The sequence below is a fragment of the Ptychodera flava genome, chromosome 10, assembly GCF_041260155.1.
Source record: "Ptychodera flava strain L36383 chromosome 10, AS_Pfla_20210202, whole genome shotgun sequence".
Classification (NCBI taxonomy): Eukaryota; Metazoa; Hemichordata; class Enteropneusta; family Ptychoderidae; genus Ptychodera; species Ptychodera flava.
This window is the reverse complement of record NC_091937.1, coordinates 43,626,916-43,650,505: the sequence shown is the minus strand read 5'-3', so window position 1 is coordinate 43,650,505 and position 23,590 is coordinate 43,626,916. Positions and strand designations below refer to the sequence as shown.

The following is a 23,590-nucleotide window of genomic DNA, read 5'->3' as shown; positions in this document are numbered from 1 at the left end:
CGTACGTATATATATATATATATATATATATATATATATATATATATATATATACTATTCTGATCACTATAATAGTCACGCGTACGTATATATATATATATATATATATATATATATATATATATATATATATATATATATATATATATATATATATATATATATATATATATATATTATATATATATATATATGCTTATCAGGAAGACTGTTGCGGGACTTAAACATTAGTATAGCCAGGTCTTCCTGACTCCCAACAGATCCTAATAGTATCCTTAATGGTAATATCGATCTCAAGAAATGTAGTATAAGTACAGTTGCTTTCACGTTTGAAGTAATTTGTGTTATTTAGCCATCAAGTATATTAATGCCTCTCAAGTATATTGATGCTTCCCACAACTTCAAGTTCGTTATACCATTCGAGGTTGCTAATAGAATGGAAGTTTGAAAAGTAAAAATTGTTTCCTCCGCTGCTATTAGAAACCAACTAAGAATGCTTATTTAAAATGTTTCGCGTGCTCACATTGGTTATGATTGACATCTTTGTCAGACGACTGACTTTTAAATACATTGGAACAACTGCCTGCTATTGATATGGGGTCAAAATTTAGGCCCTGTACCTTCACGAGTCTTTGGACAAAAATCAAAGATTGATTTTGAAGAAAGGAGAGAATGCTCTCTACACATCAAGACGTCATTGTGTGTGATGACCAATAAGGTCTGTTTTCTGAAGGGGCGGTAGCCTTTACACTCAACAAAAGCAAGCCGACGAGTAATTGGTCTGTCATAGAGCATGACAAGGACGCCAACATTACAGTATCGTTCTGGCTTCTGACCCGGCATCTAGTTACGACACTCATCGCGTGATGTTGCATGTACAATCACCGGTCAATATGTTTCGCCTCGCCGCCGTGGTATTCGCATACATGGTCTTCCTTGTATGTGGTAAGTGAGACTGATAGGGTTTAACGTCATTGAACGCACATTACTTTTAACGTTTTAATGTGATTGGTTCATTTTCGGATATTATCTAAAACATAAGCACCATGTAAACTGTGAAGAGAAGGGCCCAAATTTACGTCATACCCTATCTCAGTCCGGGCAAAGCTTTCACAGCTTTTGCACAGGATTTCTGTTTTTTCAAGATACACATAATGCATGTAGGGAGAACAAAACAAGTGAAATGACAGTCAAAATTCTTCTCTGTTGAGATAATAAACATCAATGTTTACAGATGACACGAGTTGGCTAAGGTGAAAGGATTGAAAAGCCTCTCGATATTGCCTATTTGGGTTGCAGTTTTCCTTGTTGAGTTCGCGTAAGTCAGCATGGACCAAAACCGTCAATGTTATTATGTCCCTAATCGTGAACAATGATGAACTTACTTAGTTCCTGCACTACTCCAGTTATACATAGCCAAGGCTGCCAGACCCTTACATAAAATATAGACATTTTTTCCTTATTCATAGGTAGCGAATGCTTCGACTACTTCGATGGGCCCGATGTGTTCTTCGATGATGGTAACTTTGTTCAAGGCTTAGTAAGTGAAAACACCATTTAAGTGAAAGCGACTTATATGTTTATTTTTGAAATCTTTGACTGACAACGATTATTTTTTCATTAAAAATGTAGACACATACATACATACATACATACATACATACATACATACATACATACACACATACACACATACACACATACATACATACATACATACATACATACATACATACATACATACATACATACATACATACATACATACATACATACATACATACATACATACATGCATGCATGCATACATGCATGCATACATGCATGCACGTAAGGCATGCATGTATGCATTCCGCGTTGTGTGTCGCGGTGTGTGTGAGGAAAACGTTTACACTTTCGCAACGATTGCTATCTGCGACTGTCCCTACGAATACGTGTAAGCACTTCACACTGAGGCAAATATGTAAAAGGACGTTTATTAAATTGAGTTGCCTCGTACAATTAATTAAATCAACCAAGCCAATGGTTACTTTTTAATGATTTATCCATTTTTGTCAGTATTGTGTTCTTATAAAATAATTTCTTGTATCAAATATAAAAGAGACGTGCGCGACGACTAAAAACGAGTGTGGGCACAATAAATAAAATAAACGCAGAATATTCACCAAGTGTTTCGGAATTATGTCGCAGCAAAATGTCCAACATACGTCTGCACTAAACCATTGACTATCTAGTTTGAAACAATTAGCTTGTTTTAAAAGTATTAGGGTTCACTTGCAGGGACGAAGGCGGAAATTACAAGGGATTCTATATAGATTTAGTAGAAACAGGTAAGTATGACTCAGGCTAGAGATAGAAAAGGTCATATCATGTTGCTTTGCTGTTGTGCCAAAATTAAATATAATATATATCTTATATCTCGCAAAACGACCGCATTTAAAACAGCTGATCGGTTTAAGGTTTCCTTTTAATTGTCTTTTGTTTACGCAATGAAAATTTAAAATTTACTGACGGCCCTAGAAAATTATTGTCCATGGGTTTAATAGAAGAGGTCGGTCATTTAGCTCGGCTGTATACTGTATCACCTGAATAATGAGTGTAAAAAGGTAAGGAAGTAAATGTCCACAATGCTTCAGCGAAACAGATACTGAAACAATCAAGATAGGGTGCACCCCTTAGACAGATAGTTGAACTCATTACTTTCGATAGATTTCCAGTCTACCGGTTATTAGGGCTCATTTAAAGTTTTTGGACTGCGAAAAATGTTCTCCTTCTTTTTTTTTAACGTTTTTTATTGGAGTTATCAAAAATTTTCAAATATATGTCTCATTAAATATGAGAAAAAAAAAGACATTACAGAAATCAATAAAGACTGATCATACATCATTATTGTGTATGTCTGTTGTGCTAGGGTCTCGGTGGATATTAGTACTGTAAATTCTCCACTTTTTATTATGGGCAAAAAATTAATCTTTTCTCAAGGCAATGTGATATTCAGTTTTTTTGTATAGAGTTCACAAATCTTTTGTATGCTGTAAAGTTAGGCAAGGTCTTTTTACAACGACAAATATAAATGTACCTTTTACCAATAAGCAGTAGGAAATTCACAATACTAGAAAGTTTGGGATCACCTAGTATGATCTGCCATATTTTTGGTCTTACTCTAAATTTTAATTTTTGTCCCCATAACATGAAAAATGCTTCCCAAAATAGTTGCACATGTTGACAATCATGTAAAATATGAAGTAAAGTTTCTTCTTTGTTCTTGCAGAAAGAACAAAGAGCATTATCAACTGTGGGTATGTTCATTTTACTCAGTTTAGCATTTGTATACAGGATATTATGTAAAATTTTAAACTGAAATTCTCTCAACTTACAGTCGATAGTTACCTTAAATGGAAGATGATAAATGTCGTTCCAGTTAGTAACATTGATTTTAAATTCGTGTTCAAAATACAGTTCTGATTTTGGTGGTATAAAATTAATGTCATTAATCAGCTGTGTGATTACTTTTATATTACACAGTTCCACACTGATTGACCTGTGTTTCGATACAATTTTTACTTCATCTTCATCATCAGCTGTATTTTGCCGATTTACTTGTATGTGAGTTGGAATAAAACTTTTTAGTCCAAACCATTTCAAATTACCAGGAAGATGCAGGAATCCTATACTTAGAACAATATACAATGTTCTCCTTCTTAGCTTTTCGAAAATCGAAAATTTCATTTTTACTCATAGAGTTACCAGTAACATAGAGAAAACGGGCATTTTGAATTTCAAATATCGATGACTTTTAATAATAATAATAATATTTATTTCTTACACGCACTACACATACGTCTCAGTGCGATTTACATATTATAAAAAAGAAACAAACAGATACTAAAACCAGCAACAGCAATAGAAGAAAAGGAAAACAAACAATGTCAAAATCTATCAACACCTGTACCATTCTCTTTCAATAAACAAAAGACGGTGATAAAAAATGTAAAAAATTAATTGATAAAATAAAATAAAACAAAAGACTGTGATAAAAAATCATTACGAAAGCAGCAGAATAAATTGAAAATCCCAGTTAAAAAAAATCCCAGTTAAAAAGTCCCAGTAAAAAACCATACAGAAGATGATGATCCTAAAAACTCAATCACAAATAGCACTGATTAAAAAGATGAGTTTTTAAAAGACGTTTAAAACAGTCCACAGATCTGGCGTTGCGAATCACTGGCGGCAGCGAATTCCACAGAGCAGGTGCACAAACTGAGAATGCTCTCTGCCCATATGTCTTATTAAAGTTTCCATGAGGTGGCACCAACCGCAAAGAGTCAGCTGATCTGAGATCTCTCACTGGGGTGTAAATTTTAAGCAAATCGATTAAATACAGTGGTGCGAAGCGATGAATGGTTTTATAGGTGATTAACAAAATTTTGAATTGATGCGAGCACCAACTGGCAGCCAATGAAGATCAATAAGAACAGGTGTGATGTGATCGAATTTCCGAGTCCGGGAGACGAGACGAGCCGCAGCATTTTGAAGTGATTGTAGGCGATCCAGCTGAGTCTTATTAACACCATACAGGAGACTATTACAATAATCAAGCTGAGACGTAATGAATGCATGAACCATCTTTTCCGTTGTAGGTTTGCCCAATAATGGGCGGATCTTGCCAATTCTAGATAGTGCGTAGAAACCTTTCCTGCAGACATGGCTAATATGATCAGAAGCAGAACCGTCGTTGTTGAGTTTAACACCAAGATTTCGAACTGAAGTGGACAGGGCGATATCAAACTCGCCTATCCTAAGGCTGGAAATTTTCACCGCCTCTGATCTCAGGCGTGACGAAAACTGAATCACCTCAGTCTTATTGTCGTTGAGAATCAACATATTGGATCTCATCCACCTGCGAATTTCATCTACGCATATCTCAAGAGAAACTTGCACTTCATCAGGTCTCTTGCACACAACATAAATCTGCGAGTCATCCGCATACAACATATAGTTGAAGTCATGCTTGACAATGATGTCTTCAAGTGGCGCTGTATACAGTGTAAAGAGAATTGGTCCCAAAACAGAACCTTGGGGGACGCCATATGTTATATTTGTGCTGGGTGATGTAAATGAATCTATCTTTACACGCTGATCACGATCGTTGAGATAGGATTCGAACCATTATAGAGCTTTACCAGTGATGCCAAAACGGAATTGAAGTCTGTGAAGGAGTACATTATGGTCAACCGTATCGAAGGCAGCAGACAAGTCCAACATGATAAGGAGAACATCTTTCTTTTCGTTGAGAGCGAGCATGATGTCATTATGCACACGCAGAAGGGCAGTCTCTGTGCTGTGGTGAGCGCGATACGCACTTTGGAACTTGGTTAGCAGTGAATGGTTAGCCAGGTGAATGTTCAATTGTGAAGCAACAACCCGTTCAAGTAATTTCGATAGAAATGGTAGATTTGACACAGGTCGGTAGTTCCTCAGACTGTTTGGATCAAGGTCCGGGTTTTTCAGCAATGGTCGAATGATCGCAGATTTAAAATGACTGGGAACGACACCAGATGATAGTGATGCATTAAAGAGATGCGTAATGAACGGTGCAAGAACAGAGGCGAATTTCTTGATATAGTTTGTCGGTAGGATATCCAGATCACATGATTTTGGAGCTGCCCGCTCAATAAAACTACGGACCTGATGCACGGACACCTCATTGAAAGTTGGTAAATTATGAGATGGTAAGGTGTTGCCGGTGTCGGTACTGTAACTAATGAGGCCTTCACGAAGTTTGGCAACTTTGGAGTTGAAATAGCTCAGGAATCTAGATGGTAGTTCCTTCAATGGAATCTCACTGGGTAGAGCTTTAGCGTTGATAGCTTTCGTATCAGATAATTCAGAGACGATCTTAAACAACTTCTTGTCATCTGCTTCTTGGATGCGAGCGCGGTGGTAGTCGGCCTTTAATTCGTCACAGCGGCGAAAATATTCAATTCGCTTTGTCAGAAAAATCTGCCGATCAATCTCAAGCTTTGTCGAGCGATACTTTGACTCCAGCCGTCTCACATTCTGTAGGTGATTTATTCCTCTAGTAACAAACTTTGGCCGATAATCCCCGATTGGTCAATTCTGATGAGGTAAGAGAATGGTTGAAGGTCTCATTTGGGAAGGTTTGAGCCGTACTTTAAGTCATTCACTTTAGAAGTGCATACCAACGTAACGCACCGGCATTATTCCATCTAAATTTCTTAATAAACTTATATACTAAACTTATATCAATCATATATCTTCAACTTTCACATACACATTTTTGCACCTTTAAAGTATGTAGAGAAGCCGGAAAGAAGTGTGTTTTACAAGTTCTTCCTCCGAATGCATGCATCACACATCAACAAGGCGAACTTCAAAGAGCCGGCATTGGTGAGTCGAACACAACTTGGAATATATTCTGTTGACTCTACAAATCTGATGCAAGAATCACTTGCAAAGCGCCAATTACTCCAATGCTGTGATTATACACATGGATTTTAAAAGCTGTAAAAAGTTAGGCAAACTCCTGCGAATGCCAAACTGATCAGACCTTTCGTCATCATCGTATGGTATTATGTCACACTTCTCTAATACAAGATGAAGAACAAAATTGTTTGAGAGTGATTTCATTTGATTTACCATTTGCACTTCCATTCTGACTGCATGTAAAACATTTTTCTCTTTATAGCATTTAATGATATGACTAATACTTAATAAATCTACTGATATTTCCCTTTTTGTTCAACTTTTCATCCTCTTACATTTCGTAGCGTTGCTAAAAAAGCAGATTGATATCTGCATTGGATGGGCCAAGACTCCTACCAGAATGCTCTCTGTAGACTACACCGAAGCTTTTGCAAAGATCAATAGTGAAGTTTTATTTGTGATAAAACATTGAAATCCTGACAATTTTGATCCCAACGACATCACGGACAAGAAAATCGGTATAATAGAAACAGTACTTCACTGGGTATCGTGTTTTGCACTTAAACGACTTTGAGTGCTCACACTGTCTACAAATAAGTCAAACCGTCTATTTTGAATGCAATGCACAACTTGAACTTCCAGAGTGAGGCTGTGGGGTTTAGAAGGAATTAATAGGGAAAACAGCGTTAAGCTGGGGCAGTGCCAGCAGTGAAATTAACTTTATTGATATCACAGGTGTCTTCAATTAGTAATTGTTGGTATTAAAGATATCGAATTTAGGTATGTTACAATTCGGATGCTGAGAACGTAGTTCTTGTCGATTAGAATTTTTTGCCATGTAGGAAATTATCTGAAAACAACTTTTGATGAAACAAGAAGCGAAAATATTGATCGTTGTATAGTAAGATTATGTAATTCCATCAAATCGGAGAATTCGGGGGTACGATAGCGGGTTCAGGCTTTCATGTTTTGTAACTGACCTGCTATTTGACATTACAACAGTATCTCTCTGTCAAATGTATGCATCATTTTCCTTCCAGGTTTTGAAGATGGATTTGTCACCGACAAGGCCTGTCTGTTACACGCCAAGGATTGGATAGTTGGAGTCGACACCATGCGACCACGACAAAAGATAATACTGGATAACTATGAACTGTTGTTGAACGCGCTTAGACATGATGAGGTAACTTTAAAGGGGAAGGGACTGAAGTAAAACATTCTCAATAGACACACATGCGCAGACAGTCACAGAAACAATATACAACAATGTATAAGTTTAGCAGACGGGGAGAGGTAGTAGATAGTTAAGGGTATCGTAATGAGCTACGATATTTATCTTAAACTTTCAGATCGATGCTTTCGTTGCAGCCAGAATCAGAATGAAAGAACATCTTAAAGACGAGTTTGAATTCATTGGAGACGACATTGCTTGTATTCCTGACAACTCACTTTATGGAATTAAGCGGAAGGGCGATACTCTCCAGCGGTTCGATGAAACCTTAAAGAAAATGAAAGAAAATGGCAAATATTGACTACTTATTAAATATTATTTAATAAGTAGTCAAATGTAAGAGGGTCTTTCTTTCTAGTAAAATAACTGACTGGACATTTAGATGTCTTCCGTCCCACAAGAAGCACGATTTAACGATATGACCGATACACTGATACGCAGATACGCAGCAGTGCTTTACCGTTAAAGCAGAACTTTGAAAATACGTACTTGAATCTTTATAACAAACATCTCGTCACCTTTGTTTGAATGATGACAACTCCCTGCAAAGACGTACAAAACGAGTCGAAAACGAGTATTTACCGAGTTGTATTGAAGTTTATAGTACTAATTTGACTTTGACAGCTAGATTTAAGAAATGGCTTCGATGAATGTATGTATGAATCGAATGAAAGAAAAACATTTATATATGCCTATTTCAGTATTATTTGGACACAATGATTTCGTCTGTAGGTTAAATTTAAAGGCACCTCAACACTAGACGACAAACCTAGTCTATGTGCTTTTTTACACACAGTAAGCTTTGTTAGTTGCCATCTCGTAATGTACATGGTGCACAATCTATCCTGCAGTATCCCTTCCCGCACTCCCTGTAAATTGGCTTCATAGATAGATGAGGTCAGCTCAGCATGGAGTCATAAGGTGGTCTGCTGTGAAGGTTTTTTAGAGAGAAATTACAAATGACGACAATGAAGGTAAAAGTTGGCTGTTGCACGGTCGTAAGTTTCAGAAAGCCCTTATCTCACCTACAGCCCTGATATCACTGTGTTTGACGACCAATTACGGTCTGTTTTTCCTAAAGGCAATGACCCTTGCATTCACAAAAATCAAGACGACCAGTGATTGGTCGGTCATGAAATACACTTGACAAAGGCAGGGACACCGGATACATCAAGATAGTGTTATGAAGACTTCTTACAACGCACGATCTGAGTACTCGGATTAGGTTACGCTGCATGAAATATCACCAGTCAGAATGTTTCGCCTCAATGACATAGTGTTCGCGTACATGGTCTGCTTCATATGCGGTAAGTAATATCGACTGAGTTGAATGTCAGAAAGGATGAACGCACATTTTTGTTCGTGTATAATATGTGCATTGGTCGATTTTGACGATACGGAAAAAAGCTGCAACGTTTGGTATCACGTGTTAAGAGGGGTTAACAATAAGGTCATCTTTAAGTTTGGTTATGTGTCAAGGTAGCCGTGTTTCCACTAATCATATACTGCTCCGAGCTTGCAACAGTTAAGTGGTTAGGTTTTACGTATAAAAACAACGGGAAGTTAAACCTGTCATGTATGACAAGTTTTCATGCTATGCGAATCAAGAATCGTTCATTACATTTTGAAAAATAGAATTCTTGCATTTTTTGTCGCTGTCCGATAGAGTGTGTGTACACTGTTTATTTAAAAATGAATACGATCTCATCGACAGAAAAGATAAAGAATTATTGCAATTTGTTTTTTACTCATTTGTTGCCCTATAATAAAAGGAAAAACTTTGATGCAAATTTGCTTATCATCGATGTTCCTTTATAAATGACATTTAAGATTGACAAACTTGCCGAACGATGGATTTATTACGCATCTATTCATTCGCTTATCCCCTTAACAAGAATACTGGTAATATAAGTAACATGAATCGCATTAAATTTGTCGTAATATCAAATGTTCCGGCTCTTCAGATCCTGATCCTCGTACCTTGTTGTCTTGTATTCATATAGTCGAAAGCGCACTCGATGTCGCAATTGGGATATCAGTTTTTGTTGCAAAAAGTATGCTCTCAGTTACTGATCGTACACAGTCAAGGTAATTATGTCCTAAATCGTGCACAGCGGTGTACACGCTCTTTCCAGCACTAATTGAAATCTGCATAGCTAGCCAAGGCTTGACCAGTTTTGATTATCAATGAACATCCTCAGCTAACTTTCGTATTTTTCCACATATGCATGTTGTCAATGCCTCGACTACTATTTCGGACCCGACGAGATCTCAGATGATGGTAGCACTGAAAACGAGATTCTGCACAGCAAGTTTGTCCAAGGCTTAGTGAGTGAAACTCAAATTAAGTGAACACGACAGTTTAACTTGCAATACTTTCAAATGTTTGGGTCTTAATTGCATGATTAGATGTTGCTTTTAGAAAGACGCACGTCATTTCATCTCATTAATGCCTACCGAAGAATATATATGGGCGAGATCGTAATTTACAGTTCCGAAAGAAACGTTGGGTGTATTGGGAAAGATGCCATGGCTTGTATCCCACAAAATAGTCAATAAGTTGTTTTTTCAAACCAGGCCAATTCTCAAACTGTGCAAACGAAAAGTTACGAAACATTTGTCGCATATAATCGTTTGCTTAACCTTTGATCCTTTCTTGATTCTTGATGCAATAAGCAATAGTTATTACGATCAATTTACAATGTTAATTTGGCTAACAACTTGTCCATACACCAACCAACGTTCCCGCCCTCTGCCTAACTTACAACGTAGTACCTATTCAACTAGCTAGCTACCTTCCCATCCGCCTAGATTCCTTCCAGAATACCTTCCCCACTAGCTAATCCCCTAGTACCTAGCTAGCCAGCTATCCACTTACTTACTTAACTAACCAACTAACTAACTAACCAACCAACCAACCAACCAACCAATCAACCAACCAACCAGTTAACTAACTTAATATCTGACTGACTGACTGACCGGCCGACTGACTGACTGACTGACTGACTGACTGGCTGACTGACTGACTTATTGACCATTCAATCAACCACGATATAACATAAGATGGCCAGAATTGATATGGTTGTATTTTAAACTTTTCCAATTAGGATTGCAAGATCATCAGAATCGTCGTCACCAAGAAGATGACCTCCTACGTAGATTGATGTTGTTCCGGATGATGGGATACCAGATAGGTGAGACTATTCTGAGCGAACTGGAGAAAGGGAAAGAAGAGGAAAGAGTTTACACCTTCGCAACATTTGCTGCCTGCGACTGCGTGTATGGATACATGTAAGCATCTGAAGTAAATATTTGAAATACTGATAATATTAAGGTGGAGCTGCATGTTGCCAACACAGTTTTTTCAAAGGAAAATTTCTCATCTAAGATGACAAGAAAAGCCCCCTCATACTATATATTTTCAATAAGTAGAGAATCTAAAGTTTAGTATGATAGCAATAGTTTACTCGAATAGTTTTCTCGAAAGATAAAGGGGTGTAAATTCGGGGTAAAAAACCTCAAATTTGGTATTCTTGATAAAAATAATTTACGGGGGCGCTGCACAACATACAGCATAGTTTGCTCAAATCACTTTTTGCAAATATTTATTCTATTTTTATTAATTTGTTGATCCAAGATTAAATATTGGTTTGGTTCACCTTTTAGCTCGTCAAGCATTTGTAAGTTGCCCGAAAAGAAGTGTTAATTTATAGAATTGTATGCAAATCACCAGATTTCCTGGCTTCTCTTCTCTCCTTATTTCAGGATTTCAAATCAATTTAAACTCTACTCCTGCCAGTTCAAATTTTCTGAAGTTTTAACATTGTTCTTTAAATGCTCAATAACAAAAACTATTTTTTTTGGCCACATAGTTCTTGCATTTTGAAGATTCATTTAAATTTTGCTAATCATGATTTTAATCACTTTTTTGCTTGTCAGTCTTTCAACCAATGCCAGTTTAAAATGGAGATAGATAATGCAAAATAAAATAGTATTTTTTGACATATTCTCTTGTTTCAGGTGAAATATTACATTACAGAAAATAGTATCAAGTTTTGCACTAATTAAATTAATGTTATCATTAATACCAATATTGAGGTTTTTTACCCCAAATGTAGACCCCTTCATCCTTCGAGTAAACTGTTGCTAGTATACTAATCTTTAGATTTTCTGCTTTTTGAAAATATACAGTATGGTGGAAGGGGTTTCTTTTCATCTTAGATGAGAAATATTCCTTTCAAAACTGTGTTGGCAACATGCAGGTCCACCTAAAGTCACAAACTTGATACTATTTTCTGCAAGAGTATATGTAGAAAGAAAAGACTATTGTATTTTGCATTATCTATCCTCCTTATAAAATGGAGTTTGTTGTAAAGACTGACACTCAAAAAGTGATGAAAAACATGATTACCAAAATTAAAATGCCTCTTATTCAAAATGTAAGAACTTTATTGCCAAATAAAAATGTTATTTTGTTATGTAGCATGTAAAGAACGTAATGAGTTAAATTATTGGAAATCCTGAAAATGGAAGAAAAGAGAAGCCAGGAAATCTGGTGATTTGAATACATTCGCATACATTAACACTTCTTTATCACGCAACTTACGACTGCTTGACAAGCTTAAAGGTGAACCCTACCATTATTTTAATCTTGGGTTAACAGATGTACTGATATTGAAATGCTTGGTCATCCGCAATTAGTTTAATTAGAATCGTAAGTCAATGAAAGGATTATTCATTATCGTTTGTAGCAATATGTATGTCCTATTAATAAGATGTTTTAACCATTAAATCACGAAAAATGAAGACGATGACCTTTCAAACCAGTAGAGACGCAGTTTTCAGCATAATTGCAAATGGCTAGCATATACCTTGGCATTGTGTTGTTGCAAAATAGGCAATGCATGACTTAATCAAACGATTGACTCTCTACATCATCACAACTAGAATGTTTTTGGATGCCCCGACTTTGCAGGGACGAAGAAGGGAAATATAAGGGATTCTTCTCGGATGTTGTAGAAACCGGTAGGTAAGATCACGTGATGTGAACTTTATGCCTTTACATTGGACCGAAATAGAGCATAAGGTGTTTAAAAGATTCATACGCATACACAAAGTATGTCGGTCAGAAAGTTGCTTTGTATTGTTTACTATTTTTCATAATAAAGTTGGATCAATCAAGTCAATATTGTAGAAAATGCAAAAGCCGATTGAGTATGGTCCGTAGGTTAAATGGAACAGATCTTGTTGGCGAAAGGTTCTCATTTATCTCGGCCTTATCTGAATCAAATTAGCAGTAAAAGTGAAAAGATATCGCAATATATGTCTTGAACAAACAAAAAAGTCGAGAACTAATGTATTAGTCAGGTAGCTCTAAGCATTTTAACTTACACGTTTTTCTTGATTCAAGTGTGTAGAGAAGCCGGAAAGAAGTGTGATTTGCAATTTCTTCCTAAAAGTGCATGTATTACACATCAATCGGGTGAAATCCCCAGGGCCGGTATTGGTAAGTGGAGAACATCGCCAATGATTCAAAGTTAGTTACCGTAGATATGGACATTCACAGATGCGGAAGACGATCAAGACTGGTTCAACAACAACATTCATTCAAAGACATACAGCTGTTGAGAGTTAGTCTCTAATTTTGTCAAATGCATTGGTTGTATCTTCCTTTATGTCTCGTGTACTGTCGCGTCTCGCTTCTCCGTAACTTGCTGAAGTAAATTCCGTGATTTTGGAATAGAGTTAATTCACTCTTGTCTTATTTTTCTGGTCTGATGATAAGAATCTGTTCTTTTCAATTGTCCATTCAAATCACTTTCACTTAACACGTTTACTATCATCTCCTCTTTTGCAATATTGCAATCCAACTCGGAAGTTTACCCTTCTTGTATATTACTGTGACGTTTCGAAGCGTTGTTTGGAAAGCAGGTTGACATCTGCATTGGATGGTCCAAGATACCTATCAGAAAGCTCTCTGTAGACTACACCGAACCTTTTGAAAAGTTTAACACCGAAACCTTATTTGTTGTAACATATGGAAATCCAAACAACTTAGATCAATACAACATCACGGGGAAGCAAATCGTTAGGTTTAAAAACCATGGATTGACCTAATATTTTGTATACAATTTAAAATTACCAGTAAAAAATTAACCGTAAAAAAACTCGTTATAATCTTTGGTTCAGAAGCAAAGTATTTTCCACAATTTGGCTTTATATCCAGCAAAAAAGACATAAAATGTATGTTCAAATTATCTATTCTGAATGCAATGTAGAACTTGTATTGTCGCCGTGCGACTGAGTGTGTTCAGACAGCGAAAACAGGTTAAGCGTTTTGTTACCGATGTTGACAAACGAAAATAATTGTTAGCGCTCTTGACACTATTTCGACGTATGATTTCATCGTGCCAAAATACCGAAACGGTCCTTTTGTCGACTTTCTTTTCACATGGTGAACTACCGACAATATTTTTGGTACGGCCGCAAAGAAAAGCATCAATTGTTGAATAATAAGATGACGTCAGTCCATATCTTTATTTTGAAGTATGTAAAATATATGGTAAAATTCAGATATTGTTTGACTGCTAGGTTTTAATGAAGATGGATTTTACGCTGACAAGGCCTGTCTGTTACACGCCAAGGATCAGATAGTCGGAGTTGATACCATGCAACCACAACAAGAGATAACCATGAATATGAACTGTTGCTTGACGCACTTGGACATGGTGAGTTAACTTTAAAGAGGCAGCATCTGAAGGGGCTGTGGCAGAGTTTTCGAAGGATATAAAGACTTACGCAGAGAGAGAGAGAGAGAGAGAGAGAGAGAGAGAGAGAGAGAGAGAGATGTATTGCCTAAGTTTAACAGACAGAGCAGGGACAGAAAACAGGAAATAGTAGGGACATTTATAGATGCCAAAATAGCTTGGATATTTTCTGTTGAAACTTTCAGATTGATGTATTCCTTGCAGTCAGTCTTTCAATAGCAGAACATCTCAAGGATGAGTTTGAATTCATAGGCGATGGCATTGGGTGCTTTCTTGACAACTCAGTATATGGTATTAAATGGAAGGACAACCCCCTGACCTGGTTCGATGACACCCTAAGGAAAATGAAGGAAAACAGCAAATATCATGCCATGTGTCATCAGTAAGAGCTAGACCATGGTAAGATGTATATTTTGTTCCCCATTTCGTTCCCTAATTTATATTGACGAAAACAATTTCTCCTAAGTTAGTATAAGATACTGGTTTTTCTGGAAAAGCCATAGAACTGTATTTTACCATGAGATTTAGCCTATTACCAAATGACTCATTCAGGCTGCGACACCAAAGTTCGTATCAAGGAGACTGAGCCGTTGGCCGTTATTGGGCAAAAATATATGAGAATAAAGTAACTTCCATGGCATTTGTCCAATAATTACATTATTGGGCAAAGTATATAAGTAACTTCCATAGCATTTTTTGCCAACAATTAGCGGGACGCCAGCGACCTACTTTTCTCTAGAAAAGAATTTTTCACGGTAAAATGAGCAGTTTTATAGCTTTGACTTAAAATCAGAGCACTATATGTATATTATAGGGCATCATACTAGACCTATGGATACACTACAGACAGACAACAAAAGCGAATGTCTGTCGTAGCTCTAATGAGAAGTAGTATTATCGATCCTTTAAAAGAGCGATATTTAATTTGCCTAACAAAATAACGAACATCAAAACTTCCTTTACGTAGACTTTAAGAGATGGTAGACTATATAAACACCACAATGGGAATAACAAATTACTTCAAAATAGTACTATCTTAAGAATATTACATTTTCGAAGTTTGTTGAACTTAAAATCTCCGTTTTCATGTCTTAAACACAAAAGCGGACGCCTCATGGCAATCTTGCTTTGTCGTAGCACCTGATAATGTTTAGTCTGCTTATCTGTGTGTTCACGATAACACATTGAAAGCAATCAAAGAAAGGGTTACATAATTACTTTTTAACAACGAAATCTAGTTCGGTTATTAATTTTTAATGTTAAATTAATTTTCATAAATCTCGAGGATGTGTCACGCACTCATTGTATTCCATTTCTCAAAACCTCATATTAATTTGTATTATCTTTCAGGTCACAAGGGAACATTCCCCAGTTTGACTGATTAGCCTTATTCAATATCTGGAAGTTACAGGACGTCGATGTTTCCCCTTTTCCTCCATTATTCTCATTAAAATAATGCATGTAATATTTCTTAATGTAATATCTTATGATACACAATAAAATGCACGTAACGCTGCATAAATGAAAGCTTCTATATTTTGCGTATCACTATATATATATATATATATATATATATATATATATATATATATATATATATATATATATGCACGTGTGTATGTGGTCGGAATTCTAATTGAAACTTGCAGATATTAGGTTGAAAGTTATAAAATAATGCATGTAATATTTCTTAATGTAATATCTTATGATACACAATAAAATGCACGTAACGCTGCATAAATGAAAGCTTCTATATTTTGCGTATCACTATATAATATATATATATTATATATATATATATATATATATATATATATATATATATATTATATATATATATATATATATATATGCACGTGTGTATGTGGTCGGAATTCTAATTGAAACTTGCAGATATTAGGTTGAAAGTTATAAGATTTTCTCATGTTATTGGTTTTCCTGTCAGTGCTTGCAAAGCAAGTTTTATGTTGTTCAGAGAACCTATATCTGAGTAGAGCACAAATTTCTCGTGTAAGCAGAGGTCGCACCCTTTAGTAATTAATATGGTTAACATTGTTTTGATGATTTGTATCAGACAGCATGTTGTATATTTGAGTCATTGGGAGTCCAAATATGTTTGATTAATTGTCTGCTGTTTTTCTATTAGTCATTGCGGAATTTACGCATGTGATTCCATTTTTACACGACAATCCATCATGACAGACTCAAATCGAGAACATCACTGCTGGCGACACAAGCCTTTTTTCACAAGAATGGCAGTCACAGATACCAGAACTTGCCATCAAAAGCAATAATTTATATTTCAATAACAACACTGATGGAAAACATAAATACACTGATGAGGATTTCATTTCTTTATCGACATTATATTCATTAAATTTGCAGGCGTGGTATTTAGGCAAACTGTAGGCATCTAATGGGAACAAATTGTGCACCACTTCTTGCAGATTTGTTTCTTTATTCATATGAAGCTGAGTTCATCCAAGCTCTCACCAATCTGGAAGTAAGAGAATCGCAAAATTTTATATATTTTAATAACATATACAGATGTATCGATGACCTCTTAATTATGTGAATCATATTTACGTGAATGATATTTATCCAGATGAGTTAGAGATCAAAGAAACGGCAGAACTTCATATCTTGATCTGTTTATCCAAATAAGACATCACGCTCTGTACACAAAGCTATATGACAAGAGGGATGATTTTAAATTTCAAATTATCAATTTGCCCCTCTTCTCGAGCAACATTCCATCTGCTTCACCTTATAGTGCATATGTTTCGCAACTATTTAGATACTGTAGAGCCTACGAGTTATATTATGATTTTCAAGAACAACATTCCTCATTGGCATTTAAGTTAGTGAGACAGGGCTTCTCGGAGAGTAGACTTGCAAGATCTTTTAAGAAATGCTATGGTAGATATGGTAACATGGTTTCCACACGTTACAAAACTTTTACGCAAATGATGCGTGACAATATTTCAAACCTTGACCTTATGCGGTAGCTTCACTGAGTTGCCATTGATTTTGACACTTAAGGGGCATTCTTGACGAGTGAAGCATGCTAGTTAGGTATGCTTACCCATTCCAACACTTGGTACCAGTCCTTATGGTTGTATTCGTGGTTCAAGATGGTCTGTCATTACCTTGTTAATATTTTATTTTTGATATTTTATACTGAAGGACCTAGCAGGTTGTATGATTTTGATTATTGATTTTGTTTTGACGTCATATTCTATATTTAGTTTCATGTACGTTTTCCGGACTCGCGGGAAAATGCATTTAAAATCGATATTGATAAAATCAGCTGGCTTTCTACTCTATGTGTGCAAAAGAGATACCACAAGACACTGCAATTTTAGTAAGGTCCATATTCACCTGATTAGTGAACCAGGTCTTCGAAAAACAAGCAGACGGTGAACAGACATTACTATACAAAACCTTTGAATAAATCTGCATCGCAGTAATCATCAATGTTCATAAAGTTCATTAGCGCTGTCCAGTCTCTACTAATTATTTTAGGTCTGTCTAACCCAATCGTCCTAACCAATCACACATTGTGTATTCTGCCAGAGGATGTACCCTTATCTCTTACCAGAAGGGGGCAGTTGCAAAATGTATCACGTGAACAGTAGTATGAACTGTACAAATAAATCAGCTGAACACAGATTCCAAAGTAGGGTACAGTTTATTGTTACGCCTATACGACAAACTAGGTGAATCGACATGTTTCGCCTACCACACTATGTGTCTGTAGTCATCGCGTGTTTTGTGGTCGGTAAGTTTTAAATGACAATTAACAATTTTGACAAACATGTCGAAAAGAAGTCCCAAAAACTACGGTGAATTCAGAAGCTAGCCAAGGAAAATGGCTTTCGAGTGTCTATACAACGAGCTTAAAGTACAACAAGCGCAATTTTCAGGTCGAGGGTCAATTAAGAGGTAGATTGGTAGATCATGACGTGTACTCAGGGTTTAAACCGAGAACGAAAACTCAGACATTCACTCTGAGCTGTATCTTGCAGTTCGAAAGGTCCATCTAACAATTCACAGTTTCGAAAAGGTGGTCCATAGAAACATTTTCCAAATTACCATACATGTAAGACACAAGCTCGCTAAAATGGATTTGGAGTTTCAATACAGTTAAACAACAGTATTTACAGGTCATATGACATATGCCTTAGCTGAGATCCAGGGCATTTTTTAACTATCTGCGATTTTAATATATTTCACAAACTCAAGACATTTCAGCGCTTCTTTGGATAAGTTAAGAGGCTGGCAGATTATCTCATACACAAATGAGAATTAGCTTTTGTCTGGATTTGTTTGTGCAGGTAGCCGATGCTTCTCATCAACCAGGGAAGCGTTTTTCGATGCTGGCATCGACAGAGGACTCTTTCAAGACCAATACATACAAGGTCTGGTAAATCGAGCGCCAAAAAGAGTTCCGATCCCACTGATACGTGCATTTATTGGTCGTCATTTCCATGAGGTGAGCTTAAGCCAAGGTTCAATATTTTGAACTCTACCACCAGTTTGCCTAGAGGTTCGCATAAGCGAATTAAATCTTAAAATATACCAGCCTATTGAGAACGTTAATTGATAACGATGAATTGCGTATTCGATATGGCCTTACCCATATATATATTTATATATATATATATATATATATATATATATATATATATATATATATATATATATATATATATATATATATATATATATATATATTACTCTTTGTAGCAAGGGCTCTGGAATCCTAATGTTCGTTCCCGAGGAGATGACCTTCTCCGTAGAGTGATGTTGTTTCGCGTGATGGGAGAGCAGATGGGCGGGAAGATTCTAAGCGAAATTGAGAAGAAGAAAGAGGAGAATCGAGTTTATACTCTTGCACTGTGGCTCAGTTGTGACTGTGCATATGAATACATGTAAGCGATATTTAGAAATAACGTTACGTTTAATATTATATTTTCTGTTAATCCTTTATGTCAGTAGCGATCGGATTGAAGTATACAACCATAGGAACAAAGGAACTCTTTTACGTAGGTGCCAAGGAGTTCAGTCTGCTGATATTCATTGCCCTAAAATTACCTTCTTGATTTAAAGCTCTCCAATCACAATGCAGAACAACTTCAGCATGGCATTGAAATTATAGGTGATGATGCTTTTTGCTACCGTGAGAAATGTTTCCTTCATTTACAGAGATGAAAGGGGTCGACATAGAGGATTCTTTTTAGATGTCGCAAAGGCTGGTAAGTCGGGACTCATTTCGATAAAGCAATTTTTTTAAAAATATCCCTTATAAGTATCCCTGTTCAATGCACCATTTCAATGCGACTATGGCATGTTCGTGGGTATGGTGAATTACAGGACGTAGTCTCGTGAAACAAGATGAATAGAACATTTTAAAGTATAGGTACCATTCTTTCACTAGGAACGTTATTTCCTGTGGTTGAAACCCGATTGCTGTGTATTACCTTGAAGTCTTTCCAAGTGTCTACTCTCAATACTTAAAAATATTCCATAACTTCTTTTAGGATTGTATATAGCATGTTGCACGCAGTTAGTATGGAAGTCACTTCAGAGGATTTGAGATAACTTTACATAAAATTAAGTCTGCAGGGAGGCTGGCCGAAAATGTGTTTATCAAGTGGTGACACAGAGTGACTGTATTACACATCAAAATGGCGACTTTCCCCATGCTGGTAAAGGTTAGTCAGAAATAACAAAACCTCTGATTGCCCAGGTAACGCTATTAAATCAACAAACTGTCTAGAAGTATCTGCCAAAACACAACGCCAACAAAATGTCAGAAATTCAATCACACTAACAATTTAGTTCTGTTGATACCCGTTAATGGCAATAGTGCCTTATTCTGCCTACTATTCCGGGGCTCCATACTGGCACGGTTCATATAAGACATAATTGATGTAATTGGTTATATGCAGAAAATTTGTGTGTATACACACACACACACACACACACACACACACACACACACACACATATATATATATATATATATATATATATATACATATTGAATCATGTGAAGTTCGAATATTCATTACTTCAATACACCGCCCTTATTTGTGAAGCATAAGCTTATTTGTGCACAATGCTAAAACAATTACACATTTAGTTTTATTGCTTTGATTTTGAAGCATTGCTTGGAAAAGAGGTTGACATGTGTTTGGGATGGTTGAAGTCTTCTGCCAGAAGGCTGTCTTTAGGCTTCACCGAACCTCTTGCTAGATTTGAAGGGAAAGTGCTATTTGTGGTAAAATCTGGAAATCCGCACAATTTTGATCCGAACGACATCACCGGAAAGAAAATCGGTAAGCTCAAGAGCACATGTATTCGATATTTCTCTGCATGAAAACTTATTACTTACTATACCGTAATGCCCTTATAATCATATGGGGTTCTTTGAGTAGATTATAATTTTTGTCAGGTGAGTTTTATGATGTTATTAGCGTCTATGCGACGATTGGTAAAAAATTGAAGAATGTTATTGCTTCGTATACCGCTAAGAATTTTCATACAATTTACTGCAACAAAATCAACCGAAAATCGAAAGATTGATGAATATCGCGAAACAATTATCTTTTGATATATTACTTACAGTTTACTTCAAAGTAACCCCGACAACAAAAATAACACAATTTTTGGTAGTATGCACCTCCAAAGTGAAAGACCTCAACTTTTGCTCAAACGTTCTTCATTAAAACTTTCAACCATTCTCTTACAAAACAAGAATAGAAATAAGGGGTCACCGTGCAAAAGGTGGTACTAGAGAAACTCATACTAAGATTTACCGATATTTGATATTCAAAATGTGGTGGGGAATACAATTTTTGATTGTCGTAAAACCAAGACGCTGAAATGTTTCCTTACTCCGAGAACTTTAAAATGAGTTCGCACAATCGGTAGCGTCAAATTTAAAAAATGAGGCTCCAAATAGCTGTCCCTGAGGGGCATTCTACTTTGACATAGACAAAACGATAAAACTAAGTTTGGTACAAAAAAGGATATACCTCTGATTGCCATAACAGCATACATGTATAACCCTGCAAAACTTCCAGGATTTGAAAATGGAGTAACCGACAAGACTTGTCTATTACACGCCAAGGATCGGATCGTTGGAGTCGATTCCATAGAACCACAACAAGAGGTATACAAGGGGAGCTTGGAAATCCTGCTGGAGGAGCTGAGACACAACAGGGTAAATATACAGCAAAGAACGGGAATCAAAGATAGAAATGAAGTATGCACATATGAAAGGCAAACAACAGTCAAAGTCACATGGACAGGGCACATCGCTTGACCGAGGAAGAGGTTGTGTGCGACAGACATGATAATAGCGGAAGACAATAATTTGCTGAATTTATTTATCTTTTCAGATTGATTCATTCCCAGTACTTGATATCAGAGTCATACCGCATCTTTCTGACGAGTTTGAATTCATCGGCGATGACATTGGCTGTATCGTTGATGATACAGTGTACGCAGTCAAACGAAAGGACAACCCGCTCACGTGGTTCGACGAAACTCTGAGAGCAATGAAAAAGAGCGGCAAATATTATGCTTTGTGTCAACATGCCCGGCATGAACATGGTAAGATATGTTTTTTTAATCATGAAAGTGAAGTAGAACAGAATTTTCTTACTTCACAGAAGCCTTGATCTTAGTGTGAACCAGTAGTAAGATGTCAACTCAACTGGACCAATTGTGTAGGTTTTGTATGAATTTCATTACTCAATCACAAGAAAAACTTGACACATTAAGACTATGAGATCATGTATTATATTTTTTAAGATTGTATTCAAATTAACAGTCAGAGTTAATGTTTCACCACTAATATAACCTCGTGATATGCGAAAGAGAAGCGTACTGCATGTAAGATATTAGTGCTTGTACATATAGCAATACACAGTAAATAATTTATAGATCATGTTATAAATAAAATAAAATAGATTAGCAGTAATGGGCTCATAACGTTGAGTATATTTCTGTCCGGATTTTCGAGTTTAATTCGATATCTAACCCTAAACGAGGGAGCTAGCTTTAGAATAATCACACACAATTCAGTTCGGTATGATTATGATTTTTTATCTTCTGTACGTATCAAAGCATGTCCTTTATCGTGTATTTTCAAAGCAGTGTTACTTTCTTCGAGAATGAGCAATTGAGCAACAGCAAGTTTCATAGTTTGACTTCTGTTTATATGCTTCTTAAATTCGCGGCCTATCTTGTACTTTCATAAATTCGGACAATTATTTTGTGTGCATAGTATACCCTATGAAATAATGTAATTATGCAATCTGTGTTTTTCAGGTCCCAAGGGAACGATTGTGTGCTAGGATGACAATATCTGCAGGACTTTGTACATCTGGACTGCATAACTTCGATGTATCAGCTCTACATATTCTAATGTTTTTGCTCATTTGTAATTTTTCACTGAGATTTATATTAATGGCAGATACCAAATATAAAGAAAAATACTGATATTAATACTAAGGGACTCTTAACATGTATGCGTTTGTACTGTATTTTTGTACTAAGGTGCTGAGGTCTGTCGTTCCATTCGGGTATTCACAAATCAGTCGTTCTGTGCAACCAACCATCATTCTTTCTTGAATCAGTTCAACTATCGATCGAATCGTCTACACTTTCTTGCTTGTTTGTCAAAATAAGTATTCAGTCGTTCGTTATTTCACTCAAAGGCAAGTGGATGAATGTCGTAGTGTGCTTTTCCTAGAATGATCGGACGGACCGCTTACAAAACACTAACGTATTTGCAGCAATTAAGGTAGAACGCACCTCGGGGACAGACATTCGGACTCTCAAACTTTTACAGTTCTCTTCTGATATACCACTTGTGGGGGTTCATTTTAAAGCTCTTGGTGAAAGAAAACTTTTCACCGGCTTAGTTTTTCGAAAGTAGAAAATTTATATTTTTCTCCATAGAGTGAACACAGGGATGGCGGCCATTTTGAATTTGTAATATCGGTAAATCTTGGGTAATTTGTTTCTCTAGTACCAAAATTTGCACGGTGATCCCCTGTTTTTATTCTTGATTTTGAAAGAGAATGATTGAAAGATTCCTCAGGGAAAGTTTGAGCAAAAGTTTAAGTCT

General features: G+C 36.2%; 2 protein-coding genes and 1 long non-coding RNA gene across 10 annotated transcripts; all 3 read left to right on the top strand.

The window, feature by feature from the left end:
* The first annotated feature begins 232 nt into the window (after window positions 1-232).
* LOC139142915 (uncharacterized) lies at window positions 233-13,764 on the top strand. 8 transcript variants are annotated; one of them, XM_070713105.1, is made up of 8 exons: window positions 233-1,540; window positions 2,281-6,411; window positions 6,792-6,965; window positions 7,488-7,630; window positions 8,760-8,985; window positions 10,786-10,969; window positions 12,654-12,703; window positions 13,089-13,764. In XM_070713105.1, the coding sequence occupies exons 5-8, from the start codon at window positions 8,934-8,936 to the stop codon at window positions 13,217-13,219; spliced, it is 417 nt and encodes a 138-aa protein (XP_070569206.1). In that variant the 5' UTR covers window positions 233-1,540; window positions 2,281-6,411; window positions 6,792-6,965; window positions 7,488-7,630; window positions 8,760-8,933; the 3' UTR covers window positions 13,220-13,764. The 8 variants fall into 8 exon arrangements, 4 of the variants coding, with proteins under 4 accessions (XP_070569206.1, XP_070569207.1, XP_070569204.1 ...); XM_070713106.1 differs by having other exon boundaries at window positions 7,488-8,985; window positions 13,089-13,184; window positions 13,557-13,764; XR_011554493.1 differs by lacking the exon at window positions 8,760-8,985.
* A 471-nt stretch (window positions 13,765-14,235) lies between these two features.
* Window positions 14,236-15,951, top strand: LOC139142913 (uncharacterized). Its single transcript, XR_011554492.1, has 3 exons — window positions 14,236-14,406; window positions 14,631-14,844; window positions 15,796-15,951. It is a non-coding gene; the product is annotated as an uncharacterized lncRNA (long non-coding RNA).
* Window positions 15,952-18,114: 2,163 nt separating this feature from the next.
* Window positions 18,115-23,227, top strand: LOC139142912 (uncharacterized). The gene is made up of 9 exons (XM_070713102.1): window positions 18,115-18,226; window positions 18,783-18,940; window positions 19,195-19,379; window positions 19,654-19,703; window positions 20,067-20,162; window positions 20,616-20,789; window positions 21,537-21,676; window positions 21,855-22,068; window positions 22,789-23,227. The coding sequence occupies exons 1-9, from the start codon at window positions 18,175-18,177 to the stop codon at window positions 22,812-22,814; spliced, it is 1,095 nt and encodes a 364-aa protein (XP_070569203.1). The 5' UTR covers window positions 18,115-18,174; the 3' UTR covers window positions 22,815-23,227.
* The last annotated feature ends 363 nt before the right edge of the window (window positions 23,228-23,590 follow it).

Excerpts from the sequence above, each read along its gene's own strand:
- LOC139142915 (XM_070713105.1), top strand. The coding sequence starts at position 8,934 with ATGTTTCGCCTCAATGACATAGTGTTCGCGTACATGGTCTGCTTCATA. Across the intron at positions 8,986-10,785 it reads CATGGTCTGCTTCATATGCG|GATTGCAAGATCATCAGAAT; the intron begins GTAAGTAATATC and ends TTTTCCAATTAG. Across the intron at positions 10,970-12,653 it reads GACTGCGTGTATGGATACAT|GGACGAAGAAGGGAAATATA; the intron begins GTAAGCATCTGA and ends CCGACTTTGCAG.
- LOC139142912 (XM_070713102.1), top strand. The coding sequence starts at position 18,175 with ATGTTTCGCCTACCACACTATGTGTCTGTAGTCATCGCGTGTTTTGTG. Across the intron at positions 18,941-19,194 it reads TTGGTCGTCATTTCCATGAG|CAAGGGCTCTGGAATCCTAA; the intron begins GTGAGCTTAAGC and ends TACTCTTTGTAG. Across the intron at positions 20,163-20,615 it reads CTTTCCCCATGCTGGTAAAG|CATTGCTTGGAAAAGAGGTT; the intron begins GTTAGTCAGAAA and ends TTGATTTTGAAG.